At 45.8% G+C, this 26,049-nt stretch overlaps 1 protein-coding gene across 1 annotated transcript in view; it reads left to right on the top strand.

Annotated features, from left to right (window-relative positions):
• Positions 1 to 26,049, top strand: part of LOC135210130 (E3 ubiquitin-protein ligase Arkadia-like) — a 61,532-nt gene that overhangs the window by 5,379 nt on the left and 30,104 nt on the right. The window contains exons 2-3 of the mRNA XM_064242948.1: positions 3,404 to 3,586; positions 16,892 to 18,932. Coding sequence (XP_064099018.1) covers positions 3,404 to 3,586; positions 16,892 to 18,932 — 2,224 coding nt within the window. The remainder of the gene's footprint in view (positions 1 to 3,403; positions 3,587 to 16,891; positions 18,933 to 26,049) is intronic.

Here is a 26,049-nt window from a genome sequence, read left to right as displayed (position 1 = left end):
ACAGGTATTTCTACAGAAGCATTCCACATGACCGCATCATTTGTCCCCACAAATACGAAAGCCACCAGGAATTGGGGCGTCTAATGTATTTCGCCGTGTTTAGTACGAGCCCCTGGGGGTTAATTACAGTCGTCCGAATAAATATTACTTAAAATTCTTGTTCAGTAGGTAAAACTGCATAGAAAAACCGCAACTGCCATAGTCTAGGCCACCGTGGATTAGTACCCTAGATCTACCGGGATACATCCTAACCTAACTTGTCCCAGGGTGCCTGACCTGACCGCATCTGAGGACATCATGCGTGACAGAAGAAGACGGGTGCAAGTATTTTTGCTATGTTGCTAGCCTATGGTTTATTATGTTAGGCTACTATGCTTAGGTAACAGGGTAATTATATTTGGATCGCTCCGCAAGTTGACTTATACAAAGTAAGAAGGCTAGCACAGGCTCATAGTCCTAATCCATGTGTCAGCATAGAACCTTTTTCTCTGATTCATCAAAAAATTGTGATTAGTATACATATGACAAATTTGTTTCTTGCCCAAACACAATATGCAGCTGTTTTCTGTTTTCTTGTTCTTTGCTTATAAATAGAATTTCTGGGGGAACGATTCATACCATTGTGTTTCCCCTTTCAATATGGTGCTTGCTGAACTTGTAACTATTACAGGGAACCACAGGGAAAACTAGGTTTTGGGCTAGAGATAAAAAGCGATTAGGTCGAACTGTACTGGTTGGTTTTCATCGTTAGGTTGAACTGTACTGGTTGGTTTTCATCGTTAGGTCGAACATTACTGGTTGGTTTTCATTGTTAGGTCAAACATTACTGGTTGGTTTTCATGGTTAGGTTGAACATTACCGGTTGGTTTTCATCGTTGGGTCGAACATTACTGGTTGGTTTTCAATGTTAGGTCGAACATTACTGGTTGGTTTTCATTGTTAGGTCGAACATTACTGGTTGGTTTTCATTGTTAGGTCGAACATTACTGGTTGGTTTTCATGGTTAGGTTGAACATTACCGGTTGGTTTTCATCGTTGGGTCGAACATTACTGGTTGGTTTTCAATGTTAGGTCGAACATTACTGGTTGGTTTTCATCGTTAGGTCGAACATTACTGGTTGGTTTTCATCGTTAGGTCGAACATTACTGGTTGGTTTTCATCGTTAGGTCGAACATTACTGGTTGGTTTTCATCGTTAGGTCGAACTGTACTGGTTGGTTTTCATCGTTAGGTTGAATGGTACTGGTTGGTTTTCATCTTTAGGTAAAAAACAGTACTGGTTGGTTATCATCGTTAGGTCAAACGGTACTGGTTGGTTTTCATTGTTAGGTCAAACAGTACTGGTTGGTTTTCATTGTTAGGTTGAACTGCACTGGTTGGTTTTCATCGTTAGGTCGAACATTACTGGTTGGTTTTCATTGTTAGGTCGAACCATACTGGTTGGTTTTTATCGTACAAGGCAGGAGCACTAACATTTGGTAGATAGGCAACTGAGGGTAGAGCTATTAATGAGAACATAACCATATGGATCACAATAGTGGGTGTTAAATGAGAGAGTAGACAGATGTTTTAGAATTTTGTGTGGACCTTTGTACCAGCATTCAGCTTGATTTGACATCAGTATTGAACTATTCCATGTGACTCGACAGCAGTTAATGATGGTTTTAACCAGGATTATCACCAGAGGCACCCAAAAACCCTTTTCTCATTAGTAACCTACTTACATTGATCAATAGGGAAGCACCAATTTGAATCTGCGACATTTGAAGAAGAGATAAACACTCCCTTTTTCCCCTCATATCTCATTTATTGCTGAACTTGAAATGAGTAGGGATCAAATGTCCCTTTACAATATTAGAGAGCATTTTAATTACTAAAGCTATTTTTGTAGTTGTGAAACTGTATATGAATAATTACCAAGGCTGCATTCCATTATTTACTCTGCATTAAGATGAGATTCTGAAATTAAGTTGGCTATTTTCAAAATTACTTTGTGTTTACACAGTTCTCACTGTTTCACAAATTCTTCATCACCAGGGTGAAACAAAACTGTGGTAGTTTTTGATTTTGCAGTGATTTTCAGATCCAATTTTCTTAAGTTTCAAAAGATTTTCTGTTGCACAAGGGTTTTGTTGATACCAAGAGGCCACATAAGGTGACCTGTTTATGCTAATTATATTTATTTGTTGTTTGTTCTACTTTATGTACATGTAAAATATTCTAATTTGAAAGTAGGGTTAGGTATGAAGTTGGAAATTGAATAAAATCAGTTTCCATTAGCCGCATATTTGAGCTTGTAAAAGTTTTTGGCCTTTTTGTTTCTGTAGTACTTTCTAATAGCAATTTCTAATCCTTAATTGATTGTAATGTGATTAATGATAATGATAAATTCATCATATGTCTTGAATGTTACCAGGTTTGTCAAAAGATTAGTCAAGTCCAACTATAGTTCAGTCTAATCACTTTTTCATTTTTTGTATGTCATCTAGAGAAACACATTTTCACAAGTCTAAGAGGCTGAGACACAAGAATCATTGGCAAATAAAGATGAGATTTGAAAATTATCAATACTATTGCCATTTTGTATGATGAAGAGAACAGGATTTTGTTGTGTCTTAGACCACAGCTGGGCTTTTCACTGGTTTTAATTGCATTTAGACTTATTCCTACATATTGAACTGATATATGTATAAATTTTTTAATATACTACTGTACTATATTAATTTCTTGCCAAATACTTTATTTTGTCTTTTATTATGATTTTTTTTTATCAATGGGTAATGGAATCCTCTTGTTTCTACCAAATCACGCTTAAGTCAGAGATCTGGCAGTCATCCTCTCTTGACAATCTAACATGGTGTACTTATGCTGTGATCGATTGCAAACTGACATAAACAAGAACCATTTCAAAAAGAGTTTTCAACACTTTTCATACATAATCAGCAATATTTAGTAGATCCATTGTAGACTAACACTCACTAGGGTGGTTTTCACATTTTGCCAATTATGGCAATATAAACCAACTTGAAGGAAGGTTTCCTAACTTTACAAAAGTTGAAAACTTGCATGACATTCCCAATCATGATAGACTTGAAGCACTGAAGTAGCATGCAATGTAGATATGAACACTAAAATTTTATATATCTACAAAATCAAGATAAGGGTTGATTCCAAATCTACCAGCACTCCCTTCAAAGCAAGAAACCTTTGCTTTTCAATTCCATCTCGTTATGAAATTGGTGTCATACACTTCCTCATCATTTGCAATATCTCAACTCAGATGAGAATTATGTGGAACTTGTCTCCAGGTACAGTTAAAATTGAACCAGATTAGTAAGACCAGAAATGAGCTTATATGAAAATTCTCACAATTTATCATTATTTCCTTGTCTTTATTTTACAGCACCAAGGCTGATGGGTGAGCCAGTGGTGAGCCCCGGTCGATCATCACAGCTGTGGGACCAACAAGCGAAAGGTGTCGGCCAGGCTGCAGCAAATCAGTCTGTCAGTACCGTTGGTCACCACCCTCCTAGTGTGGCACACACACACAGTTCCCTCACGCCTGTGACACACATCTATCATTCTGGTAAGTTAGCAACGCAGCTGATGCACATGAAGACAAAAATGTTGATTTTTTATTAATTTATTTTTGCAAAGATTTTCAGGGGAAATAACTACGGTTTGGTTGTTATTCATTTGTTGCCATTCAACATTACCAATTTTCGGTGTTCTCCTTTTATGGAGTTTTCTCCAATCTTTTTGTTTTAATATTGTCTAAATCTTCAATTGGCAGGGTTCAACTAATCCATTTGTTTGATTTTCTGACCTCACTGGATGTCTTCCTTCTACATCATAGCGTAAATCATCTCTTGTTGTATTTTTCAGATTTTAGAAAAGGTCTTTAAGCAGCTTCAATTGCAGTATGAATTTATCAATACAGTACGCCATATATGTGCATCTCAACACTGCAATGTGTCACACCACCTAAGAGTTTCCCCCATTTCATTGCTAGTGTCCATGTATCTGAAATATAGAGAACCATCAGTTAAATAGATCTTGAGCCATTGGAGTGTATTAGCAGACCAGGTCAGTTGCCAGAGGTTTGGTCACAGGGACAAATGGTCCTTGCACCCACCCACACATGATAGGCAGAATATTTGAGGTATGGGGAATGTTGGTAATAAACCTGTTCGCCACACAACTAAATGGGAAATTTCCAGTGTTTTGCTTGTCCTTTCTTGGACCCCTGTGTTGGTTTTAAGGATACCTTCTTCATGTTTGGGACTAGGGACAGTGTTGATGTCTGCCTTTCCCTGTTCAACCTAATTTGTTAGGTAATCATGTACTGGTCATTCCTGGTGTCAGGATGACCACAGTGGCTCTCTGTGGGCCAAAGGCCAACTGGTATCCTGATCTGCTGAAAATTTTCATTGAGGTACTGAATATAACCCCAGTGGCTTCTTACACTGTAATACAACTGCTGAAATACCATCAGGCTTTTTTTTTTGGGGGGGGGGGGGGGGGGGGGGGGGGGGGGGGGGGGGGTTGGGGGGGGGGGGGGGGGGGGGGGGGGGGGGGGGGGGTGGGGGGGGGGGGGGGGGGGGGGGGGGGGGGGCAGAGAATTGCAGATATCAGGAAGTTCACAGTCGATTCCATAGTAGATATCTGCCAGACAAAGTGAGCTTTATTTTGTGGTTGTGTTGTTAAAGGGGTCTCTAATTTGTTTCTGCAGTGAAGGGCTGCTGCTCAGCACATTCCTTATAGTAGGGTTATGTCTGGCCTGGTTGAGGTTTTCATGCTTATGAGGAGCTTGATCAGTCTTGCCCAGTGGAATGGAATCTGATTGTCATTCTCTGAAATATCGCTCAGGCATTGTATGATCCACTGAGGGAGGCCTCAGACAAATATGTCTTCTTGCTAGTCTCTTGAATTGGCAGTTGTTCCGACACGGCATACAAACCTTCGGTCCTGTACAATAGAAGGTACTAGCGGCAGCTGGATAGGTCGTAAGCTTTCGAACAAGGGGGTTCGGTAGTTAACTGCTTGTCCGACAGGCGCGCGCGCGCGCACTGGTAGGTAAACAAATCACTTTTGCTTTCGGCCTGCTGGCGTGTGGACGTGTATCATCGCTCTCTGCCCGCTTCATCGTCGTGCTTTCGCATGGTTGTGTTTTTCTTTTTCTATTTATCTAGTGAAACTGAATGTAAGTACAATCATTTTCATATTTATTTCCATTGAATTCAATTGTGAATTAAAGGATCTTGGTTTCAAACACCACGCCCTCCGATTACCCGAGTGCCGGGACTGAAGGGCGTAAGTGCGGGAATTCCAATTTTCCCATTTTCCCAGAAATGATCCTCGTATTGTGTATGCTCGGTGCCGGGGCAGCGGGAGAGCGCTCGCTCCGAGCGTATATTTTTGGTTGGAAATGTGTAGATGAAAAATCGTAAGTAAGTGCTCTTTTCATTTATATTTTTTTGACCTGTCTGCTCGTTGCCGAGGCGAATGCGCTCGGCAACGGAAACTTATTCTGTATGGAAGTGGATCGCAAGTACGTATTCTTTTTCATTTTCATATATTTATTTTGATTGTAGCAATACTCATTTTGGATCAGTTTCCGAGCTTACCCGGAAATTTGATCCTTTCCCCTTTTTATTTGAATGAAGTGAAATCGCAAGTGCAGTTCTTTTTCATTTTCATATTTATTGAGATTGCATTGTTTACTGGGATCAATGTTTCCGCTATTTCCCGGGAATTGATCCTTCCCCTTTTTATTTGTATGAAGTGAAATCGCAAGCGCAGTATTTCTTTTTCTTTTTTTATTTTCATATATATATTGATTGCATCAATTCATTATGGATCAAGGTTTCCATAAACCTTGATCCATAAAGGTAAGGAATGGATCCTTTTACCCTTGCGCTCGGTACCGAGGCGCAAATGCGCTCGATCCCAGAGCCCTTATTCATTGTGAAGTGAATCGTAATGCAAGATTCTTTTTCATTTTATTCCTTTTATTATTGATTCATCAATATTTATTTGGTTCAAGTTCGCTCAGTCAGGGAATTGATCCTTATGCCCTTGCATTCGGGCCGATGGCACGATTGCTCTCGGGCTCTTATATTATTGTTGGTTTTACATGGGTGCTGTGCGGGGGGTGGGGAACGAGAACCCCCCCCGCGCTCAGCTCCCACAGATGGCCCTTCCCCTTGGGGGGGGGGAGGTTATCGGCGTTCTTCTCCTCGCCCGATCCGTCGAGCGCAGGGAGGCGCTCGGTGCCCGATGTACAATTGTATTAGGGGTCTTCCACTCGTTCGGAGAGGGCTCACCCCCCCGCGCGAGGGGACTTCCCCCCCCACTAATCGCTACTACTGTTATTTCCGCAGGTGCTACTGCCACGAGGGTGGTGGACCTTGGTGAGGTATGGGCGTCCTTCCATTTGCAGGCGTGCTAGTGTCCCAGGGGCTGCGGTTCTATGTCTGGGCCTACTGCGGTCACCCATGGAGTGGTGACCACGCTCCAGGTGACGACGTCCCTCCTCACCTGGTGTACTCACCTCACGTGGTAACAGTCTTGCCTACAGCCGCTGTGAAGTGCCGTTCGCCGTACCGAGAGGGGGGCGTGCCGCCGCCGCTCGTGGTTGCCGCGCTGCAGCGACCACACTTCCGCTGCCCTAGAGCTCGCCCATGGACCTGCCGCCGGTACCAGGATGTTGCTGGCTGCTGCTCCACTTCCTGTGTTCCCGGTGCTGCCTGCCATACCTGCGATTCTGGGCTGACTGTCCATGCAGTTGCTGCGCTGGCTGTCCCTGCGTTGCTGCGCTGGCTGTCCCTGCCGTTGCTGCGCTGGCGGTCCCTACCGATGCTGTGCTGGCTGTGCCTGCTGTTCCTGAGATGCCCATACCTGCTGATGTCGTCCCTGTTCGTGGTGGTACTACACCCAGACTTTGGTCTGTCTGTACGGTGCGTCCGGGCCCTGTGGCTTCGGCTACAGCAGCCCCGGCTCCGCCCTGGATAGCAGATCTTACGTCTTGGCCTGAGGAAGCTGACGAAGAAGAGGAGGAAGGTGTCGTCGTCGTCGTCTTCATCTTCTTCATCGTCGTCGGCTGCCGCCTCTTCCCCTTCGACTTCTAAGGCTTCACAGCCGAGGAAGAAGAAGGGTTGCCTCCTCCCATCCCTCCTAAGAGTCTCCCTCTGGGAGCTTCTCGGGGGTGACCCGTCCTCACCTCGGTGGGACGGGAGGGTTTCCTTCCGCTGGTCCTCCTGCTCCTTCGGAGCGGGCCCCGTCTCTTCTTCCGCAAGGAAGAAGACTACGGGGACCAGAGGGGTACCGGGCTAACACCGGTACTTCCTCGCCTGGTGTCAGTGTTCTGCCACTGCATCAGGGTCTGTCTCGGCCTCGTCGTTCGCGGGAGGTACCGAAGTGTACGGTCGCCTACCAGCGGACCGTGCAGCTAGGAACCAGACCTCTGAGTCCGTTCAGCGTCAGTTCACGGCACGGGGCGGAAGACTGGTGACAGCCGCTCACGCGACTCTCACCAGACCAGCTCTCACTCTCGCGGCGAACAGCTGGCTACCCGGCACGGGCTGAGGCTGGGAAAGAGGTCCTCCCGTTCGCTGGTGCCAGCCACGGCTGGAACCAGCGACGTGACGTGCCGTGAGGACAAGCAACCGGTCTCACTGTGACAGTGGAGCCTGCAGGTCGCCTGACCGTCGCTCTCACAGAGAGCGATCGGGTACGGCAACCAGCACCAGCTCTTCTGACACTCGAGATCGGGGCCCGCTGTGCTCAGTCCAAGCCGTTCTCCACCCAGCGAGACGGTTCGACCAGGCCTGCAGCTCGATCGCCACCACGGGTTTGACGATCGCCTGCAGCCTCCAAGCCTGCTGGTTCTGCCAGCGAGCAACGAGGGAGCGTCAGGTCTGCCTCTCCAGTACCTTCAACCTCCTCGGGTTACACCGGGAGGAGCGAGGTATTGAGGAGTGATCGTGAGGGGTGCGCCCCATCATCCCCCATCCCACCACGACGCCCTACGTGCCAGGCACGGTTCTTGGACCGGCCAGGGACGTATCGCAAGTGGATGGGGAAGACCGAGAGGGCTGTCGCTGTTCCCCCTCCCTTAGGGAGGAAGGTTCTCGGAAATGCTCTTGTTCGAAGGGCTTAACGGTCCCACTCTGGCAAGATGCTGTGACTTCCGAGATCCAGAGGAACTTTGCCGAGGTTTATGGCGCTGATTCGTCAGCACAACGATCGGGGAAGGATCGCCGCTCCCACCATCAGAGCCACGTCTCGGCTCGAGTCGTTTTGGGGGGTCCCGAGAGAACCCAAATCGACGGTGGGCTCTGCCGCGATCGGAGCTGCCGACTGTGTTGAACCAGGTAGTCTCTCGTCTCCGGACAATGAGGCTCTCTCAGTTCTGGCCGGTCGAACAAGCTACTTTCACCTCCTCTACTGCGACAGAGGCGTTTCACGTGTCTTCGGACACGTATTTGAATACCCCATTCGGTCCTCCTGAGAGGTTTCGACCTCGACGAGGACTGGAATGAGTCGGAGGACGGTATCGGCTCTCTCCTGTCAGTGTTGATCAGCCCACCCAGACGACGTTCACAGTGGCGGCAGATCCTTACCTACAGTATGAGTTCGTCAACCCTCCTCGGGAAAACGTTTTCTCCTGACGATACGTTTTCCCAGGCTCTGAGAGGCGGCGATGGCTGCTCCTTTTCTTCTCCAACTGCTAGTTCCGCTGGGAAGGCGAGGCCAGTATCCATTCCTCCCCCATTCCCTCCTCTCCTTACGGCTACGAGGGAAAGGGAGGGATCCTACAGAGATTTCTCTGTAAGATCCCACGTTAGGGGCTGCGCTACCGGGGGGACCTTCGGGTCCTACCTGACGTAAGCCCCGGTCGTTGAGGAGGGATCCTGCCCCTTTCTCGATTCCTACGGGAATCGAGAGGACCACCAGCCGATATCGTTTGACGAATTCGGTGGGGGGTTTCGCAGAGTGGCTTAGAATTCTACGGAATTTCTAGCGCACTCAGAGTGTTCGAGTTTTTACGATCTCCAAACACTTAGGCGAGACCACGGTCCAAAGTGAGCGAGAATCCCCGATAATTGTTACACGATAACTGGGCAACCTCGCTTATGCTCGAATTCCTGTAATTTCTAGCATTTGGAAGAAGACTTGCTGCTGAAAGAAGAGTATCTCACAGTAGGCTTTTAACCTGAGAATAGAGAAGAACGGACGGGAACTTCCAGTTTGGCTTGAACTATCGTCTTCGGTATTCTGTTCACCATTGAAGCTTTCCTTTGGGAAAGACTTCTCCTTCACTCTCTTGACTAGAGAACGAAGGCGGTCGATCCTCCAAATCCTTATTCTCGTTCCTCGAGGGGAAAAGAATTTAGGATGGAGGTCGTGGTACAGAACCTACAAATATACTACGTATATTACCCTCGCGACATGATTCTTTTAACAGTTGAATTGTCCGGGGGGTAGCGCATACCGTAGTTAACTCTACGGTTTGTGACCGAGACGAATTGTATCTTAATTGAACTGCAACTCGGGGTTGCCTGCAACCTCCCAGCAGTTATCAGTTTCGATTTTAGATACTTGGTATTGTCATGACAACACCAAATCAGCTTTTGTATTTGCCGAAATCCGTTTCGTTTAAATATAATGCTCGAAGCGTATTCTTTATGCTCGATGGTTTCTAGCCGAACGCATTCCTTCGTGGAATAATGGATTACCTGGCAACTCAGGATGACGAGTCACCGAGAGCTACTGCGTATTGAACTGCCTGATAGCGGCTCAGTATCAGCTAGGTCTCGGAGATGCACGGTCGGTTTACATCTCTCTCTCCCCTGGTTTGATTGACTACCGAACCGTATCTCTGCCCAACAATCATGGACTTAGGTCCCCCCCCCCCCCCTCTGATTAACGGGGATTCTCGCAATAATGAAGGACCATCTACTGCTGTGACGCTCGATTTCATCGCCTTCGACATTGCGAGAATTTTCAACAGAGGATATCTCTTGGACTCTTTCATCTTTCTGTTTACCGCACGGTAAACAGAAGTCTGTACTAGTCAACCGCTGCATCGCACCGCGATAATGCGAATGATTTTTGCAGACATCTGAGTTTGTCTTCAAAATATCTCGTATTCGTAGGTGTGCAATTATTCATTGTCTGCCCCGAATTAACAGATATGTCAGAAGACATCGCCTACTCTCGACCTGACAGCTCTACTTCCAAATGTTCAGGCCCATGAGAAGCAGTTCTTCAGGCAGTATTTCCTTGTCTTCATTACTGAAAAGCGCTCCGCTTTATTGCAACTACGATCCTCACCGGACAGCAATGAATAGCGGTTAGCGTTCTCAGTCTTTGTAGCACAGGTTCAGAATCTTGAGAATCCTTCTCTCGGTTCAGCTGCGAAGACGTAGGTTGCATTTTTCTGTACACCTTCGTCTTCAACGACACATAGTGTTGTTTCTCCTTAGCCGAGAATCAACTATACTATGAGATATCTTGCCATCAAGGACTCGGTCTCTAGAAGGCAATTGACTTTCGCCTGTTGGGCACATGCCTTAAAAGAGTCATCACCTTGCCTTCTGGCATCGGTGACGAACAAATTATTTGTTTAGTCTCTGGCATAAACCTTTTAAGGCGAAGGTCACGTGACGTCGGGTGCTTGGACAATTGCCTCCTACCGAACGCAGTCAAGTCGGCAGCTGTCAGTGCGCCAAAGTCTGTTACGAACTTCGCTGTGGACTAGTTCGGTTGTTCCATAAAAACAATCTTTTCTTCGTCCTAACGGGCTGTCACAGTACCCATACCATCGGACACCCACATTGAGTGTCGGTGTCCTATCACTACCGAGAACAATAACTCGCTGCAGACGGATAGACCAGTTGGGTACAGGACATCACGAAGTCGAGAAAGAGGGATAGGTCATACGACCATTCCCTTCTTTTCCTCTGAGGTAATTGCATGACTTTTCCTGCAAAGTCAAGCATCCAGGGGATGGGGATTCGTGACGCTCGATTTCGTACCGAATCGTAGCGAAGGACTCTGAACCCTTCGGTTCTGACGATCGGTTAGAGTCCTTCACAATCCCTCCCCTAACCCTGGACTTCACCGCCTTCGATGCGAAGGAGATGCTGCTTTGTCCTGTGAAAGCGCGACCGCGCCTTCTGAAGAAACTCGACATCCAGGATGAGTGTTGAAGACTCTTCGTCAGCACCAAAGATGACCTAGAAGTTACACTCCCTCGAGTTACACAAGAACTCTCCATGGCGCAGGTACTGAAGGCAGGGGTTGGTACAACCAGACCACCGGCACCTCCTTCTACCTTTTGGATATTGCCCACAGGGCCTTGGAATCGTTTTTCCTTAGGACCCGTGGTGGCTGCTAACACGTTGTCTAGCTAACCCAGACCCTAGCAGGCTGAACAGCATCGAGTCCCTGGTGTGACTGTAAGAATAAGATAAGTGAATGAGACGAGTGACGGCTCTCTTTCCTATCCATCCCCCTCTCTGTGGGTAGAGGGATACGGTCATCACCTTGCTGGATAAGGACGAGATGCCGGTGAGCTACTCGACAAGAGCCCCATCCTATCCCTTTCACTAGGGATGGGAGCGAATATCCACCACTTCTTACCTCCTACAAGGGGGGGGGGAGGGGCGGGGGGGAATGCCAACAAGAGACAAACCCATAACTTTATGTTGCCTCTGCAAAATAGGAAACTTGTTTTTCTTGTTTGCGGGTACGAAGAGATACGCTTGCCTCTCTCTTAGTACTTGGTTCCAGAGGTCTGACCATTGATCCTGCGGTGCACACCCGATCAATCGGACAGAGGCTTGGATCCCCTCCCTCGCTCTTACGACCAGGGGGAGGCATCAAGGTTGGGCGAACACCAGTCTGTTCACAAAAGACTCAGATTCCTCCCACCAAGAAGTGAGTCTTCCTATTGTAAAGGGGACCGAAAGGTTTGTATGCCGTGTCGGAACAAATGACAATTTGTCCAAAATTGCATTTTTTCCTAACTATACAAAAAAACCTGAGGTCCTTTTACACATAGCCCCACCCTCATGCCACCCTCACTCTGCAGTTTTTGCTTGGGGCCAAAAAAAGCAAAAGTTTGATTTGTTTACCTACCAGTCGCGCTGCGCGCGCTGTCGGACAAGCAGTTAACTACCGAACCCCTTGTTCGAAAGCTTACGACCTTATCCAGCTGCCGCTAGTACCTTCCTATTGTAAAAGGACTCAGGTTTTGTATAGTTAGGAAAAAATGCAATTTTGGACAAATTGTCATTTTTAGCTCTTCTTTCTAACAAATGGTAGCTGAGCCCACATAACCTCACTAAATTTGAAGTTGGATAAAAATTCTGTATATGCTGTATTGCTGCTGCTTCTTCCCAGCTGGTTCCCATTTTTCTATGGGGTCGCCGTTTCGGATGAGCCGTTTCCATCTATTTCTATCCTGCGCTTCTGCCTCATCAATTCCCATCTCGTGTAAGTCTCCTCTCACACAGTCCTTCCATCTCTTTCCTGGTCTCTCTCTCCTTCCTTTAACCTCCATCCCCATAGTATGTCTCCCAGTGTGGTCCTCATCTCTCCTCAACAGGTGTCCATACCATCTCAGCCTCCTCTCCTGCACTTTCTTTGATACTTCCACCACCATAGTCGACCCCCTTATGTAGTCATTTCTGATTCTATCCTCTCTTGTCACCCCAGACATCCACCTAAGCATTCTCATTTCTGCCACATCCATCATCTTCTGCTCTGTTTTTCTCATGCTTGTTGTTTCCGTACCATACAGCATTGCTGTTCTTACCACCGTCTTGTGAAATTTTTCACTCTTGTCACAAAGAATTCCAGAGGCTGCTCTCCAGTTGTTCCAGCCTGCCTGTACCTGATATTTTACTTCTTCCATACTTCCTCCAGCATCAACAAAAGATCCCAAATAATTAAACTTATCAACTCTCTTTATTTGTTCTCCACCAAGCTGAATACTTTCTCTATCATCCCCCTCAGTGGTGGTACACATATATTCTGTCTTAGATCTACTTATTCTCATTCCTCTGTCCTCCAGTACTTGTCTCCATCTTTCCAATTTCATCTCCAGATCTTCCCTGCTCTCTGCGCACAGAACAATATCTTCCGCATACAATATGTTTCATGGTACTGCCTCCTTTACTTCCTCTATTATAACGTCCATCACTATGTTAAAGATAAATGGGCTCAGAGCATACCCCTCGGCTCAAAACCCTCTGTCTCCCCAACACTGCTCCTCACTCTGGTAAATACGTTCTGGTACATCTATTGTATCAGTCGCACGTACTTCTCCCTCAGACTCCTCCATACTTCTCGTCTCGGGACTCGGTCATAAGCCTTTTCAAGGTCAATGAATGCCATATGTAGGTCCCTTTGCCTTTCCCTACATTTCTCCATTAGTTGCCTCAGACAAAATATACCATCTGTTGTTCCCCTTCCCTTCATAAATCCCATCTTCCCTTTACCTGTCTGTACTTCTTCTCTCAGTCTAGCATCTATCATTCTTTCCAGTATCTTTAAAGTGTGGGACATCAATTTAATGCCCCTATAATTACCACACTCTTGGACATCGCCTTTCCCTTTAAAAACGGGGATCAATATACTCCCACGCCACTCATTTGGTATCTTTTCCTGTTCAAGGATCTTTATCATAAGATTGTATGGTACATCCACTCCATCTCCTAATGCTTTCCATGCCTCCACATGAATCATGTCTGGTCCGGTTGCCTTCCCATTCTTCATCTTCAGTGCATTTAGTACCTCTTGCCTAGAAAACCTCATTACCATGCCAATGTTCACTTCCCCATCTTCCCTTAGTCTATTAATTTCTTCATTTAACAACTGTTCGAAATATTCTTTCCATCTCTTCACAATGTCTTCCTCCTTTCTAAGTACTACACCATCTTGATCTTTTATTTGTTTGATATGTGTAATATCTTTGGTGCTCTTATTTTCTAGCCTTTGATAGCTTGATCATCTTCTTTAATCCTTCCTTTGTCCCCAGCTCATTATACACATCATCATACGACTTTGCTTTAGCTTGGTCTACCACTGTTTTCATCACCTTGTTTTTCTCTCTGAACCTCTCTTGCCTTCCACTGACTGTGACTCTTCCCATCTTTTCTTTGCCTCCTTCCTATCTTTTACTACTTTCTCAATGTCTTCATCCCACCACCAACTCTCCTTTTCTTCCCATATGATACCAGATGTCTCTCCTAGCAGCTCCTTTCCATGCCTTCTTATTACTGCTGCATTTCATGCCCACCATTCTTAAACTTCTTCAATCCCTATATCAATATCCTCCAAAACCCTCCTCTTAGACACTCTCTTCTTATCTCCTTCCTTCTCTAATTTGTACCATTTAATTTTCTTTATCCCTTTAGCTTTGGTTTTTCTTTCTCTTTTTAACTTCAAATCCATACATAGCAGTCTGTGTTGGGGGGCTACATGGTTGCCTAGAATAACTGCAGTTCTTGTCCTCCACCAGCTTTATCCTTTTAGGATCACCTGAAGAAAAGCGACCCCAACACACGCTGGGGTCGCTTTTCTACGGGTGGAAAATATTGGGGTCGCTTTTCTTAAGGTGAGGAATTAACAGGGGTTACAGTAAGGCCGTGGTGGAACGGCGCTTCGCGCCTGATCCGCATATATAAAGATTCTTGGCAAGCTCAGTATGTTCTGGCAAGAGGTAATGTTGCGCTGCGCGCACTAGCCACAGGGGTTACAGTATGTTTGATTATTTTTATACTGAAATTGCAAGACAATACACTTTTAATTAACTATTGATTGTTTGTCTAAATTTGTGTTTTTAACAATTGTTTAAAAAAGTAGCTTTTAATGAATATATATTTTTTTCTCCTTTATTCTATAATATTATGAGCCAAAGTGGGTCACCTGAAGATTGGAGACACCAACAAGCAGGGGTCGTTTATCTTCAGGTGGAAAATATTGGGGTCGCTTTTCTTCAGGAGGAAAGTATTGGGGTCGCTTTTCCTCAGGAGAGGTCTTAGGGGTCGCTAATCTTCAGGTGATCCTCCTTTTATATAGGAAGTAGTCTATCTGGGAGCATCTTCCCCCACTCCTATATGTTATTAGGAGTTCCCTTTTCTTCTTAAAGAATGTGTTTACTATTGCCATGTCGAATGACACAGCAAAATCCACTACACTCTCTCCTTCTGGGTTTCTCTCCCCAATTCCATGGCCCCCATGCACCTGACCAATCGCCTCATTTTCACTTCCGACATGGCTATTCAAATCTGCCCCCACTATCACCCTCTCATGTTATTCCAGTTCTTGCATTATTCCATCCATGTCTCTCCAGAAATTTCCCTTCTCTTCTGTGCAACCAACTTGTGGTGCATATGCACTTATAATATTCAGAATCTTTCCTCCATAACATATCTTCAATCTGATGATACGGTCATTCTTTCTATGCACTTCTATCACTGTATTCTTCAGTTCACTAGACAGTACTATGCCAACTCCATTTCTACCTTGTTTATTTGCTCCACTACAGAATAGCTTATATCCATCACCCAACTCTTTAGCTTTATTTCCTTTCCATCGCATTTCTTGCACACACATAACATCTACTTTCTTTTCTCTCATCAAGTTGGCCAATCCTCTACCTCTCCCAGTCATGGACCCAATATTAAGCTGACATACTCTAAACCCAATGTGAGCTCGCTTCTTTAGCTGCACCCACTTCTGATGCAGTAGCCCTCGCCTTACCACAAAGTTAGGGTGATGTCTCGTGCGTTGTTGACAGATTTTTACAGCCGGATGCCCCTCCTGACACCAACCCTCCCTATTTATCCGGGCTTGGGACCGGCACCCATAAGGACTTGTTTGCCCACCCCCAGGTGGTTAGGTTATATGCTGTGTTGCTTCTGTTAACTCAATTTAAATAAACTTGTGAATCTTCATAGAAAGCAGGGTTTTTTGTCCATTTTAATTCTTAATAATAACTGTTTGGCTGAATTGTCAATTTTTCTGTTGCCATAATATAGTTTTCATGTCATTTGTTAAGGGTTGAAGAGACAACATCCCAGTAATGAATGCATTTGGCAAAATAGGATACGTATTATTAATCATTTGCGGGGTCCATATTTATAAAATAATCAAAACTAGATAACATTTTAGATTACTGAACTGCCAGTAATGGAACTTGGAAAAAAAAACCACTTACAGAATATCACTTCTATGCACAAATTGCTTGGATGCCCTCACTCTCCTGTGCTGTCTTGATGATCTTGGCCAGAAAGATAACACAAATAAAAGTCTTGCTTGATAGTGTCCATTTTGACCATGCTCAAAGTTGCCTTTTACGCTTAAAAGGAAGTAGGTTTTCACCAGAGTAGCAATTCGTTTTCCCTCTCAGTGTTCTTGTTGTGTGGTGCTTTGGATACAGTGTATTGAATCAAATAGGTTTGTAAATGCCACAAGAGTGTTCGATACTACTTCTATGAGATTTCTATGCCCATTCATTTTCAATGGCAAGTTTACTTCTAAGTCTCAAGCAGTGGCACTTAAAAAGTATGAATGTCCTTTGCTGTTCCATGAAAAGATGCAAAATACAGACCTTTTTTACGGATTTCATGTAATCATTTATTGAGTTGTTATGATGTATGCTTAATACAAAGTTTGTATGGGAGATTTTGCATTATAGGTTGGGACTTTCCTTGTAAGTGGGTCTCATCTGGCTTCAATCACTTCATTATTGGAAAAAATAGTTAGTAATTAGATTTATGGAGCATATAGATGATTGTAAATTGTATATATATTTGGTATCCTTGTCAAATTCATTAAGAAACCTTAATTTTTTTTCTTGATTGTTCATTGGCAGAAATAAATGAGATTGGATGTAGCAGTGAAGAAAGTGCACAGCGCTGTGGAACAGAGTCTGTGAAATTGGATCGTGGAGGTAGTAGTGGTTTACGGGGTACATACTACCCCAGCTTTCCTTCAGAACATCTACAGGCGATGGATGACGTGCCCCTGCCGTCTGGCAGCGGTGCCTTCTATGGTGGACCCCAGCCGTTTCGCTCTCCGGACGAATACTATGACATTTTAGGAAGCTTAAGTGCCACCAGTTCACCACAGTATCCTGGAACTGGTACAGGTTCTGCTCTGCCTGCTGGGCCTCCTACCTCATCCAAGGTGGATAATGCATCTTATGTTGAAGCATCCAGTGCACCCCTTGCATTTGGGGATACACAAGCACCCATGGATTTCAGTAGTAATCCTTCTGGTCTTGCTTTCAGTAGTACTGCTACGGCAACTTACGGACCAACTCCTGATTATTCCGAAAGTCAGGGATACCCACAAAATGTTAGCAATCATCTCAGTTTGCTGAGTGATGTTACAATGGGAGGTGATGCCAGTAGTAGCATTAGCAATCATAGCAATAGTGGAACTGTTAGTAGCAGCAGCAGCAGCAGTAGTAGCAGTAGCAGCAGCAGCAGCAGTAGTAGTAGCAGCAGCAGTAGCAGCAGCTCTAGCAGCTCAGGTTCCTCATCATCAGGGGGGAGCACCAGTTGTGACACGGGGGACAATGAAGTTCGGAGGAAACGTGTCCACAGCGCCGGTGCCGAGGGCAGTCGTGGAAAGAGTCAGCGAGGGCGAATGGAGCCTCGTCGTAACGGTTGGGGAAGTACTCACACTCTGCATCAAAATGATGACAGCGAAGATGAAGATGGAGACGTTCATTTGCCTGTTCGCAACACAAGACATTCTAAGGTTGATGATGGTCCCACCGCACCAGATTTGCAACTTGACTGGGTTTCATCGTCAGATTCTGACTCCGATACAGATTCATGCATTGAGGTAGTGAGTGTTCATCGTGCAGTTCGAAGAAATCGATCCGTCGATGTTGTTGATCTAACAAATGAAAGTGATGATGAAGTACTTGTTTCTACTACTGGTCCAACACCCCAAGCTGCACCTACAACACACCAGGTCCCTTCGTCATCGTCGTCGTCATCGACATCATCTTGTGCAGTTGCTTCTTCAAGTGGATATGGAATGCCCCATTTAATGGTTAGGTTACCGGCTCACAATGCCCATGCAGCCGCAGCAGCAGCAGCAGCCGCAGCAGCTGCAGCAGGGGCAAGTACTGGTGTTGGCATGTGTAGGGGTCATCATAATTCAGAACCTGCACAGAATACACCATGCTCTTGCCAAAATGGCCCGACACTGGGGTCTATTGGACTCAGCGCAAGTGGTACAGCCAGCTACACCATGGATCATCGTGGAAATTGCTACGGAGCATGTGTTTACCCACAGCACTCGCCTCATCATCACCATCACCACCACCATCACAGTATCACCCCTGGTTTAGGACATCACCATCACCACCATCACTATTATCCACCAGAATCACCGTTATATTATTCAGCTCTTCCTGCTCATCCTCTGTTTCCTCCATACCCCCCAACTAGTTTAGCTACGACTGCCTCGTACCCAGCGCACCCATCTATCTCCAGGTTGAATCCCCTTCATCAGAGGATATGGCACAGTCAGCAACGGTTTCAGGAGATACAGAGACGACGGATGGATCCTCGTTTGCGAGACCCCATTGCCCCAGCTCTCGCAAGGCCAGTCACTCTCCCACAGGACGTTAATCAGCATAACCATCCTGGCGCACCTGTCACTACTGTAGCTTCGCATAGCACACCTCATCAAGTTGCCACTTCTCAATCTTCATCTACCTCAGCAAATGCAGACCAACCAGCTCCACCACCAAGTACGACACCTCCAGCTGCAACACCGATGGATATTCAGTCGACACCTCCGAATGCAGCGCACAGTGCTGCTCATGCGCCAGCGCAGCACTTGCATCATCACATGGGAGTGGATTTACTAATGCCTAGTACCCCAGCACACAGGTTAGTGACTTGGTTATGCACCTCATTTAGAATTGAACATAATAAGAACATGAAAAGTAATTGTTCATGAAGCTTACCTGTCAGTATATATATAGCTGTATTCTCCAAAATCTGACAGAATTTCAAAACTTACGACACACGTAGTGGGAGTCAGGTGGTTAGTACCCATTCCCGCCGCTGGGAGGCGGGTATCAGGAAACCATTCCATTTTCTATTCAGGATTTTGTCTCGCCGGTACTGTAAACATCTGTTTTTCAGTACCTCCGTCTTAGGATTTTGAAAACTTCTCGCTACTTAAGTATCCTGATTGACTTTGGTTTTGACTTTGGATCTGTGGCTAGGGCCACACGTTATTTGTGGACTATTTTAGATATTGGCTTGATTTTCCTTAAACTAAGATATCTGGGGTCTAGTTCGGCTAGCGCCAGGGTATGTTGTAAAGGATGAATGTAAGTTGAGGCTACCGAAAGCTTCGGTAGACCCCCACAGTATGCAAGAATTGTAGGGGACATTTGTGTATGTTTGATGATCGTTGTAAGGAGTGTGAAAGTCTGATTCGGTTTGGAAGGCGTATGAATCCTATGTGCGCAAGTTAGAGCGTGATAGGATCAGGAGGTCTTCCTCCAGAAGTATGTCAGACAGTAGACGTCAGGGCGTTAATGTTTCTCCTGCTAACCCTCCAGTAGCACTTGCAACTCCTAACCCTATAGTGTCGCCTTCGGGCCCTGAAATGGTGTCTGTGGAGGGTAATGCCCTTTCTGTGATTCTTGATTCGCTGCGTAATCTGGAATCTAAAGTGCTCGCCTTGGAAGGTACAAGTGATCATAGTGCAGTGAAGTGCAGTGATAGTGCCCCTAGTGTTGTGGAGGGGGCGTCAGATCGGCCCTACAATGCCTCTAGGCCCTGGACCTCTGCTGGACTCCCAGGATACAGGGAGAGAGGGGGTGGGCATGTCGAAAGCCGAAGGAGGGTTACGGGGAACCCCACCGATTCTGGCGTCCCTTCGGCAGTAACTGTTGACGCTCCCAGGTCCAGGCGCCAAGGAGCGTGCGCGTCTCCTTAAGAGTGCTTATTGTCCTCCGAGGCACCCTCCCCTCCCCGTCGCAAGGCGTGGAGTTCTCGGTCGACTCTCCCCGCCTGTTGAAGAGGAGCTTTAGAGAGCAGGACGCTTTACGTCCTTTTCGCTTTCTGCTGATCTACAGTCCTCCCTGGATAGTTTCGCTGCCCTTCCTGCCGCAGAAGAGGACTAGGACGTCATCCGATGATGACGCCTTCGAGCGCCCCAGTCGCTCCAGGGATCGTTACTGTGGCAGTTCCTGTGAGAAGGAGAAGGGGTCCCCTCGCCCCTCGTCTTCTTACAGGATCAGCCCTTCTCCTGAGAGGGAGTCTTCTCCTACCGAGAAGATCATCCGCTCTATGCAGCAACAGCTTGCTTCGTTGCTGTCCAAGAGAGAGGCAGAACCTTGTCGGAGGAGGAAGGATGACAGACTGCCGATTAAGAGGTCCAGACAGTCTCCCTCGCCTTCTCCTCGCTCTCTCTTTCGGCGCCTGTTTCGTCGCCCTCTAGATTTTCGTCGGTTATCTAGAGGGCGCGAGGAACGTTTCTCTAAACGTTCTTCTGTCGAGAGGGAGCAAACATCGTTGCTCTCGGAGCAAGGACTGTTTTCCTGCTCCTCAGGACGCTCCCTCTCTTCGCTGAGTGACGCTCATATCCAGATCACGACGTTCGCTCAGCTGGCAAAGCAGGATGTTGCTCTTCCTGCTAAGCTCGCCCCCGTGCAAGCTGCTTCGCACAGTCAAGTAGCTCGCCAAGATGTGTCTCGCTCTTCCCTGAAGGACGCTTCTCTTGCTACCAAGCATGACGCCCCGCAAGCTGCTAAGATGGACTCTTTTCATTCGGCTGCGTCACGGGGCTGCTCCGTATGACGCCCATCCGTGACGCTCGTCAGGACGCTAGGCATGACGCTTTTTGCTGGACACTCGGGTGGACGCTGACATGGACACTCGCCAACGCTTGGACGTTCTTTCTGACGCCCCTCAAGACGCTAGCCACCTTCAGGAAGCTTTTACTTCGGTTCCGGAACCTGCTGTAGAGTTTTTGGAAGATGCTCACTCTGCTGCTTTGCCTTCGTCTTCTCAGCAACGCTCTTGTTTGAGACTTGGTCCGAAAGGAAAGGTCTATTACTCTTCCTTCGGTGGTCCCTTCTACCTTACCTGCAGAAGAGGGTGAGGTGTGCAGCGCTTCGGGAGGAAGCTAACGACGATCAACCTGCAACATCTGCTTCTTCTGATTACCAGGTCTGGCCCGCCTTCTCCGCCGCTCGTTTGGGGATATTTTCAACCCTCTGCTCCTCGCTCTCCACCTTCTCAGTTATCGTCTTCGAAAGCCAGCAAGTCCCTGGGTTTCGTTAAGATGAAGAAGTCTCTTTCGACGAAGAGAGCTTTTCGGAAGGTCCATGATTGGATGGAGTCAAGGAAAGCTCAAGGGAAGACCTCTTTTGCCCTACCGCCGTCAAGACTTAGCGGCAAGGCAGGTATGTGGTACGAAACAGGAGAGGACGTCGGACTGAGAGTTCCCTCTTCTGCTCAGGGGGACTTCGCCAGCCTGGTGGATGCATCGAGGAGGTCGCTTCTCTCATCCGCGAAAGTGACATGGACAACTTTGGAATTAGACCACCATCTAAAGGGCCTCTTTCGTACTTTAGAAGTGTTTAACTTCTTGGACTGGTGCTGGGGGGTGCTGGATACCCAGTCGCATAGTCCAGACTCGATTAGCCTTGGGGAGCTGTCCAGCGTCATGGCGTGTATGGACAAGGCCGTCAGGGATGGCTCGGAGGAGCTGGCTTCGCACTTTTGCACAGGATTCTTGAAAAAGAGAGCGCTGTTCTGTAATTTTACGGCGAAGTAGGTTTCTCCCTCGCAGAGGGCGGAATTGTTTTTTGCCCCTCTTTCGAGCCATCTCTTTCCCCAGGCTATGGTCAAAGATCTTGCCGTCAGCTTGCAAGAGAAAGCAACACAGGACCTGCTTGCTCAATCTTCTCGACGTCCTGCAGTTTCTTCAACGTCTTCAGGAGTTCAAGCTGCAGAGAAGCAGAAGCCCTTTCGAGGCGGATCTTCCTCGAGACCGTCTCCTCGAGGAAGAGGCCTTCCCAGAGGCAGAGCCCCTTCGAAACCCAGGGGCAAGAAATGAGAACGCAGTCCTTCAGTCACCGGTAGGAGCCAGCCTTCGTTTATTTGCGGAAGCCTGGAGAGAGAGAGATGCGGACAGCTGGTCGCTCAACATCATCGAGAAGGCTACATGATCCCTTTCCTGAAGCTGCCCCCGCTGTGCACGACACCCAGGGATCTGTCGCCCTCTTACCATCGGGAGAAGCAACAGATTCTTTACGATCTGCTCGAGCAGATGCTCAAAAAGTGAGCAGTAGACAGGCTTATTGGGGACATAGAATCCCCGGGCCTTTTTAGCTTTTTTACAGGTTGTACCTGGTGCCGAAGCAGTTCTGGGGAGGTTGGCGACAGGTGTTAGACGTAAGCAGTCTGGAATACCTCTTTGTGGAGAAACAGAGGTCAAGATGGAGATGACCTCAGTCAGTTCCTTGGGGCCTTAGACCGGGCGATTGGATGGTGTCATTAGATCTTCAGGACGCCTATTTTCATGTCCCGATCCATCCCCAGTCGATGAAGTACCTGCGGGTTGTCCTGAAGGGGAAGGTATTCCAATTCAGGGCTCTTTGCTTCGGGTTGAGCACGGCCCCGATGATCTTCACCTTTTTAACCCTCTAACGCCGAAGCGGTATAAAAAAAATTGTCTCCCGTGTGCCGGAGGTGTTTCAGAGTGAGCGCGGAAGCGGAAAAAATATTTTTTTCAAAAAACAAAAAAATCACAGCGCGCTTAGTTTTCAAGATGATTAAGAGTTAATTTTGGTCCTTTTTTTTGTCATCGGCTGAAGTTTAGTATGCAACCATCAGAAATGAAAAAAATATCATTATCATATATAAATAATGCGATATATGATAGCGCAAAACGAATTTATATATAATTGTATTCAAATCGCGCTGTGCGCAAAAACAGTTAAAGGTAACAAGTACTTCTTTTTTTTTCGTTGTAATGTACACTAAATTGCAATCATTTGGTATGTAAAACACATTGTAAAACGATAAAAGCAACTCAGAGAAAATATATCACAAAATAATGTATGAATTCGTAACGCGCGGACGTAAACAAATATTTTTTTCAAAAAAATTCACCATAAATCTAAATAATGTCCTAGAGACTTCCAATTTCTTTCAAAATTAAGACAAATGATTGAATATTACTATACTGTAAGAGTATTAGCTTACAATTGCAGTTTTTGACCATATCTGACGAGTTAAAGTTGACCGAATGTTCGAATTTTTTTATATATATTTTTTATATGCAATTATTTCGGAAATAAGAAAAGCTACAACCTTCAAATATTTTTTATTTTATCTACTGAAATTGCACACATTTTCATGTATAAAACTTTATGAAATGCCTAATATGAAATGGAGCAAATATTCCGAGAATGGTACGTACGCATTTCGGAGATTTGTGGCGGAGAATCCGCGCGCGGAGGGAAGGAAAGATTTTTTTAAATTCACCCATAAAATCTAAATATTTTGCTAGAGACTTCGAATTTGTTTCAAGATGAAGATAAATGACTGAATATTACTAAACTGTAAGAGTTTTAGCTTACAATTCGCGTTTTTCGACCATTTCGGTAGAGTCAAAGTTGGACCTGAACGTGGTTTTTTTTTTCTATTTATCGTGATTTATATTGCAAATATTTCAAAAATGAGGAAAAGCTACAACCTTCAATATTTTTTGTTGTATTCTACATGAAATTGCGCACATTTTCATATATAAAAAAACTTTTATGTAAACGGCTAATTTAAAATGGTGCAAACATTACCACAATCGCACGTATGATTTTTTGGAAGAGTTACCGTGCGGATGTAAAGAAAATGTTATGTCATAAATTCGCCATAAATCAAAATATTGTGCTAGAGACTTCCAATTTGTTGCAAATAAAGGTAAATGCTTGAATATTACTAGAATATAAGATTTTTAGCTACAATTGCGTTTTTCGACCATTTCGGTAGAGTCAAATTTGACTGAAGGTTGAAATTTTGGCAATTATCGTTATTTGGTTATATGAAAATATCTCAAAACTGATAAAGCTACAACCATCGGTTGTTTTTTTTTAGTTGTATTGTGCATGGAATTGCGCACATTTCCATATATAAAACTTTATATAACGGCTAATTTTAAAATGGTGCAAACATTACCACAATCGCATGTATGATTTTTTTCGGAAGAGTTACCGCGCGGACATAAGGAAAAAGTTTTTTCATAAATTCACCATAAATCAGAATATTGTGCTAGAGACTTCCAATTAGTTGCAAAATTAAGGTAAATGATTGAATATTACTAAAATATAAGAATTTTTGCTTACAATTGCGTTTTTCGACCATTTCGGTAGAGTCAAAAGTTGACTGAAGGTTGAAATTTTGGCAATTATCGTTATTTATATGAAAATATCTCAAAACTGATAAAAGCTACATCATGAGTATTTATTGTTGTATTTTACATAAAAATGCGCACATTTTCATATATAATACTTCATGTAACGGCTAATTTACAATGTACAAAAATTATGTCAAAGTGCGATAAGAAAGAAATTCACTCTTGCGCGTCCTGCGTAACGATTTGTAAACAAAACAACACCTTGATCCGTGAACTCCCAGCATCCCCCAAGGCGCGTGATTCAAAAGTTTTAGGCTGGTAGGCCTATAAGTATTTTTCCGTGAATTTAAAAAAAAAAACTTTTGTATGTCAACGTAAAATACGTCCAGTCGGCACCCGAGAGACAAAAAATGTCGACGTAAAATACGTCCAGTCGGCACCCGAGAGACAAAAAATGTCGACGTAAAATACGTCCAGTCGGCACCCGAGAGACAAAAAATGTCGATGTAAAATACGTCCAGTCGGCGTTTAAGGGTTAATGAAGAACGTGGAGAGGTGGCTTCATCTGTCAAACGTCAGGATTTCTCTTTACCTAGACGACTGGCTCATTCGAGCCTCTTCGGAAGCCCGGTGTCTGGAGGACCTGCACAATACTTTGACATTAGCGAAGTCCCTGGGACTTCTGGTGAATTTCGAAAAGTCACATCTGACCCCAACGCAGTCCATCGTATTGTTTGGGGATTCAGATGGATTCAGTGGCTTTTTGAGCTTTTCCGTCCCAGGGACGTCAGCAGGGATGAGTCTGCTGGGGACCATTTCCTCGCTGGAGAAGTTTGTTTCCCTGGGGAGACTGCACCTCAGACCTCTTCAGTTTTTCCTGTCCAACAACTGGAAAAGACAAGGACAATCTAGATATGATCTTGAAGATCTCGAAAGAGGTAAAAGGTCACCTAAGGTGGTGGCTCGATCCTGTGAAGCGTCGGAGGGATTTTCCCTCAAGCTCAGAGCACCAATCTAGTGTTGTTCTCCGACGCGTCTACCCACGGGTGGGGAGCAACACTGGGGGGGAAGAAGTGTCAGGCACCTGGAGAGGGGAACAGGTGTCTTGGCACATAAACTCAAAGGAGCTGGCAGCCATTCATCTAGCGCTCCAGTTCTTCCAAGACAAAGTCTTTCGTCGGATAGTGCAAATCAAGTCGGACAACACCACAGCTCTGGCCTACATCAAGAAGCAGGAAGGTACACACTCTCGGTCCCTGTTCACTCTAGCGAAGGAGATCTTGTTGTGGGGGAAAGCACGGGACGTCACGATCCTTACGAGGTTCGTCGCAGGCGTCGAGAACGCCCGTGCAGACCTCCTTAGTCGGCAAAAGTCAACTGTTGCCGACCGAATGGACCCTTCATCAAGATGTATGCCAGGAGCTGTGGAGTTTGTGGGGACGTCCTCTTGTGGACATCTTCGCAACGTCGAGGACGAAGAGACTTCCACTTTACTGCTCCCCGGTTCTGGATCTAGGAGCAGTGGCGATAGATACCTTCTCTGGGGACTGGACAGGGCTGGACCTTACGCCTTTCCCCCGTTCAAGATCCTAGGGGAAGTTCTAAGAAAGTTTGCAGCTTCAGAAGGGA

Source organism: Macrobrachium nipponense, chromosome 39, assembly GCF_015104395.2.
Source record: "Macrobrachium nipponense isolate FS-2020 chromosome 39, ASM1510439v2, whole genome shotgun sequence".
In the NCBI taxonomy this organism is placed as follows: domain Eukaryota; kingdom Metazoa; phylum Arthropoda; class Malacostraca; order Decapoda; family Palaemonidae; genus Macrobrachium; species Macrobrachium nipponense.
Note: the sequence above shows the minus strand (reverse complement) of the source record. Positions and strands in the feature narration are given on the sequence as shown.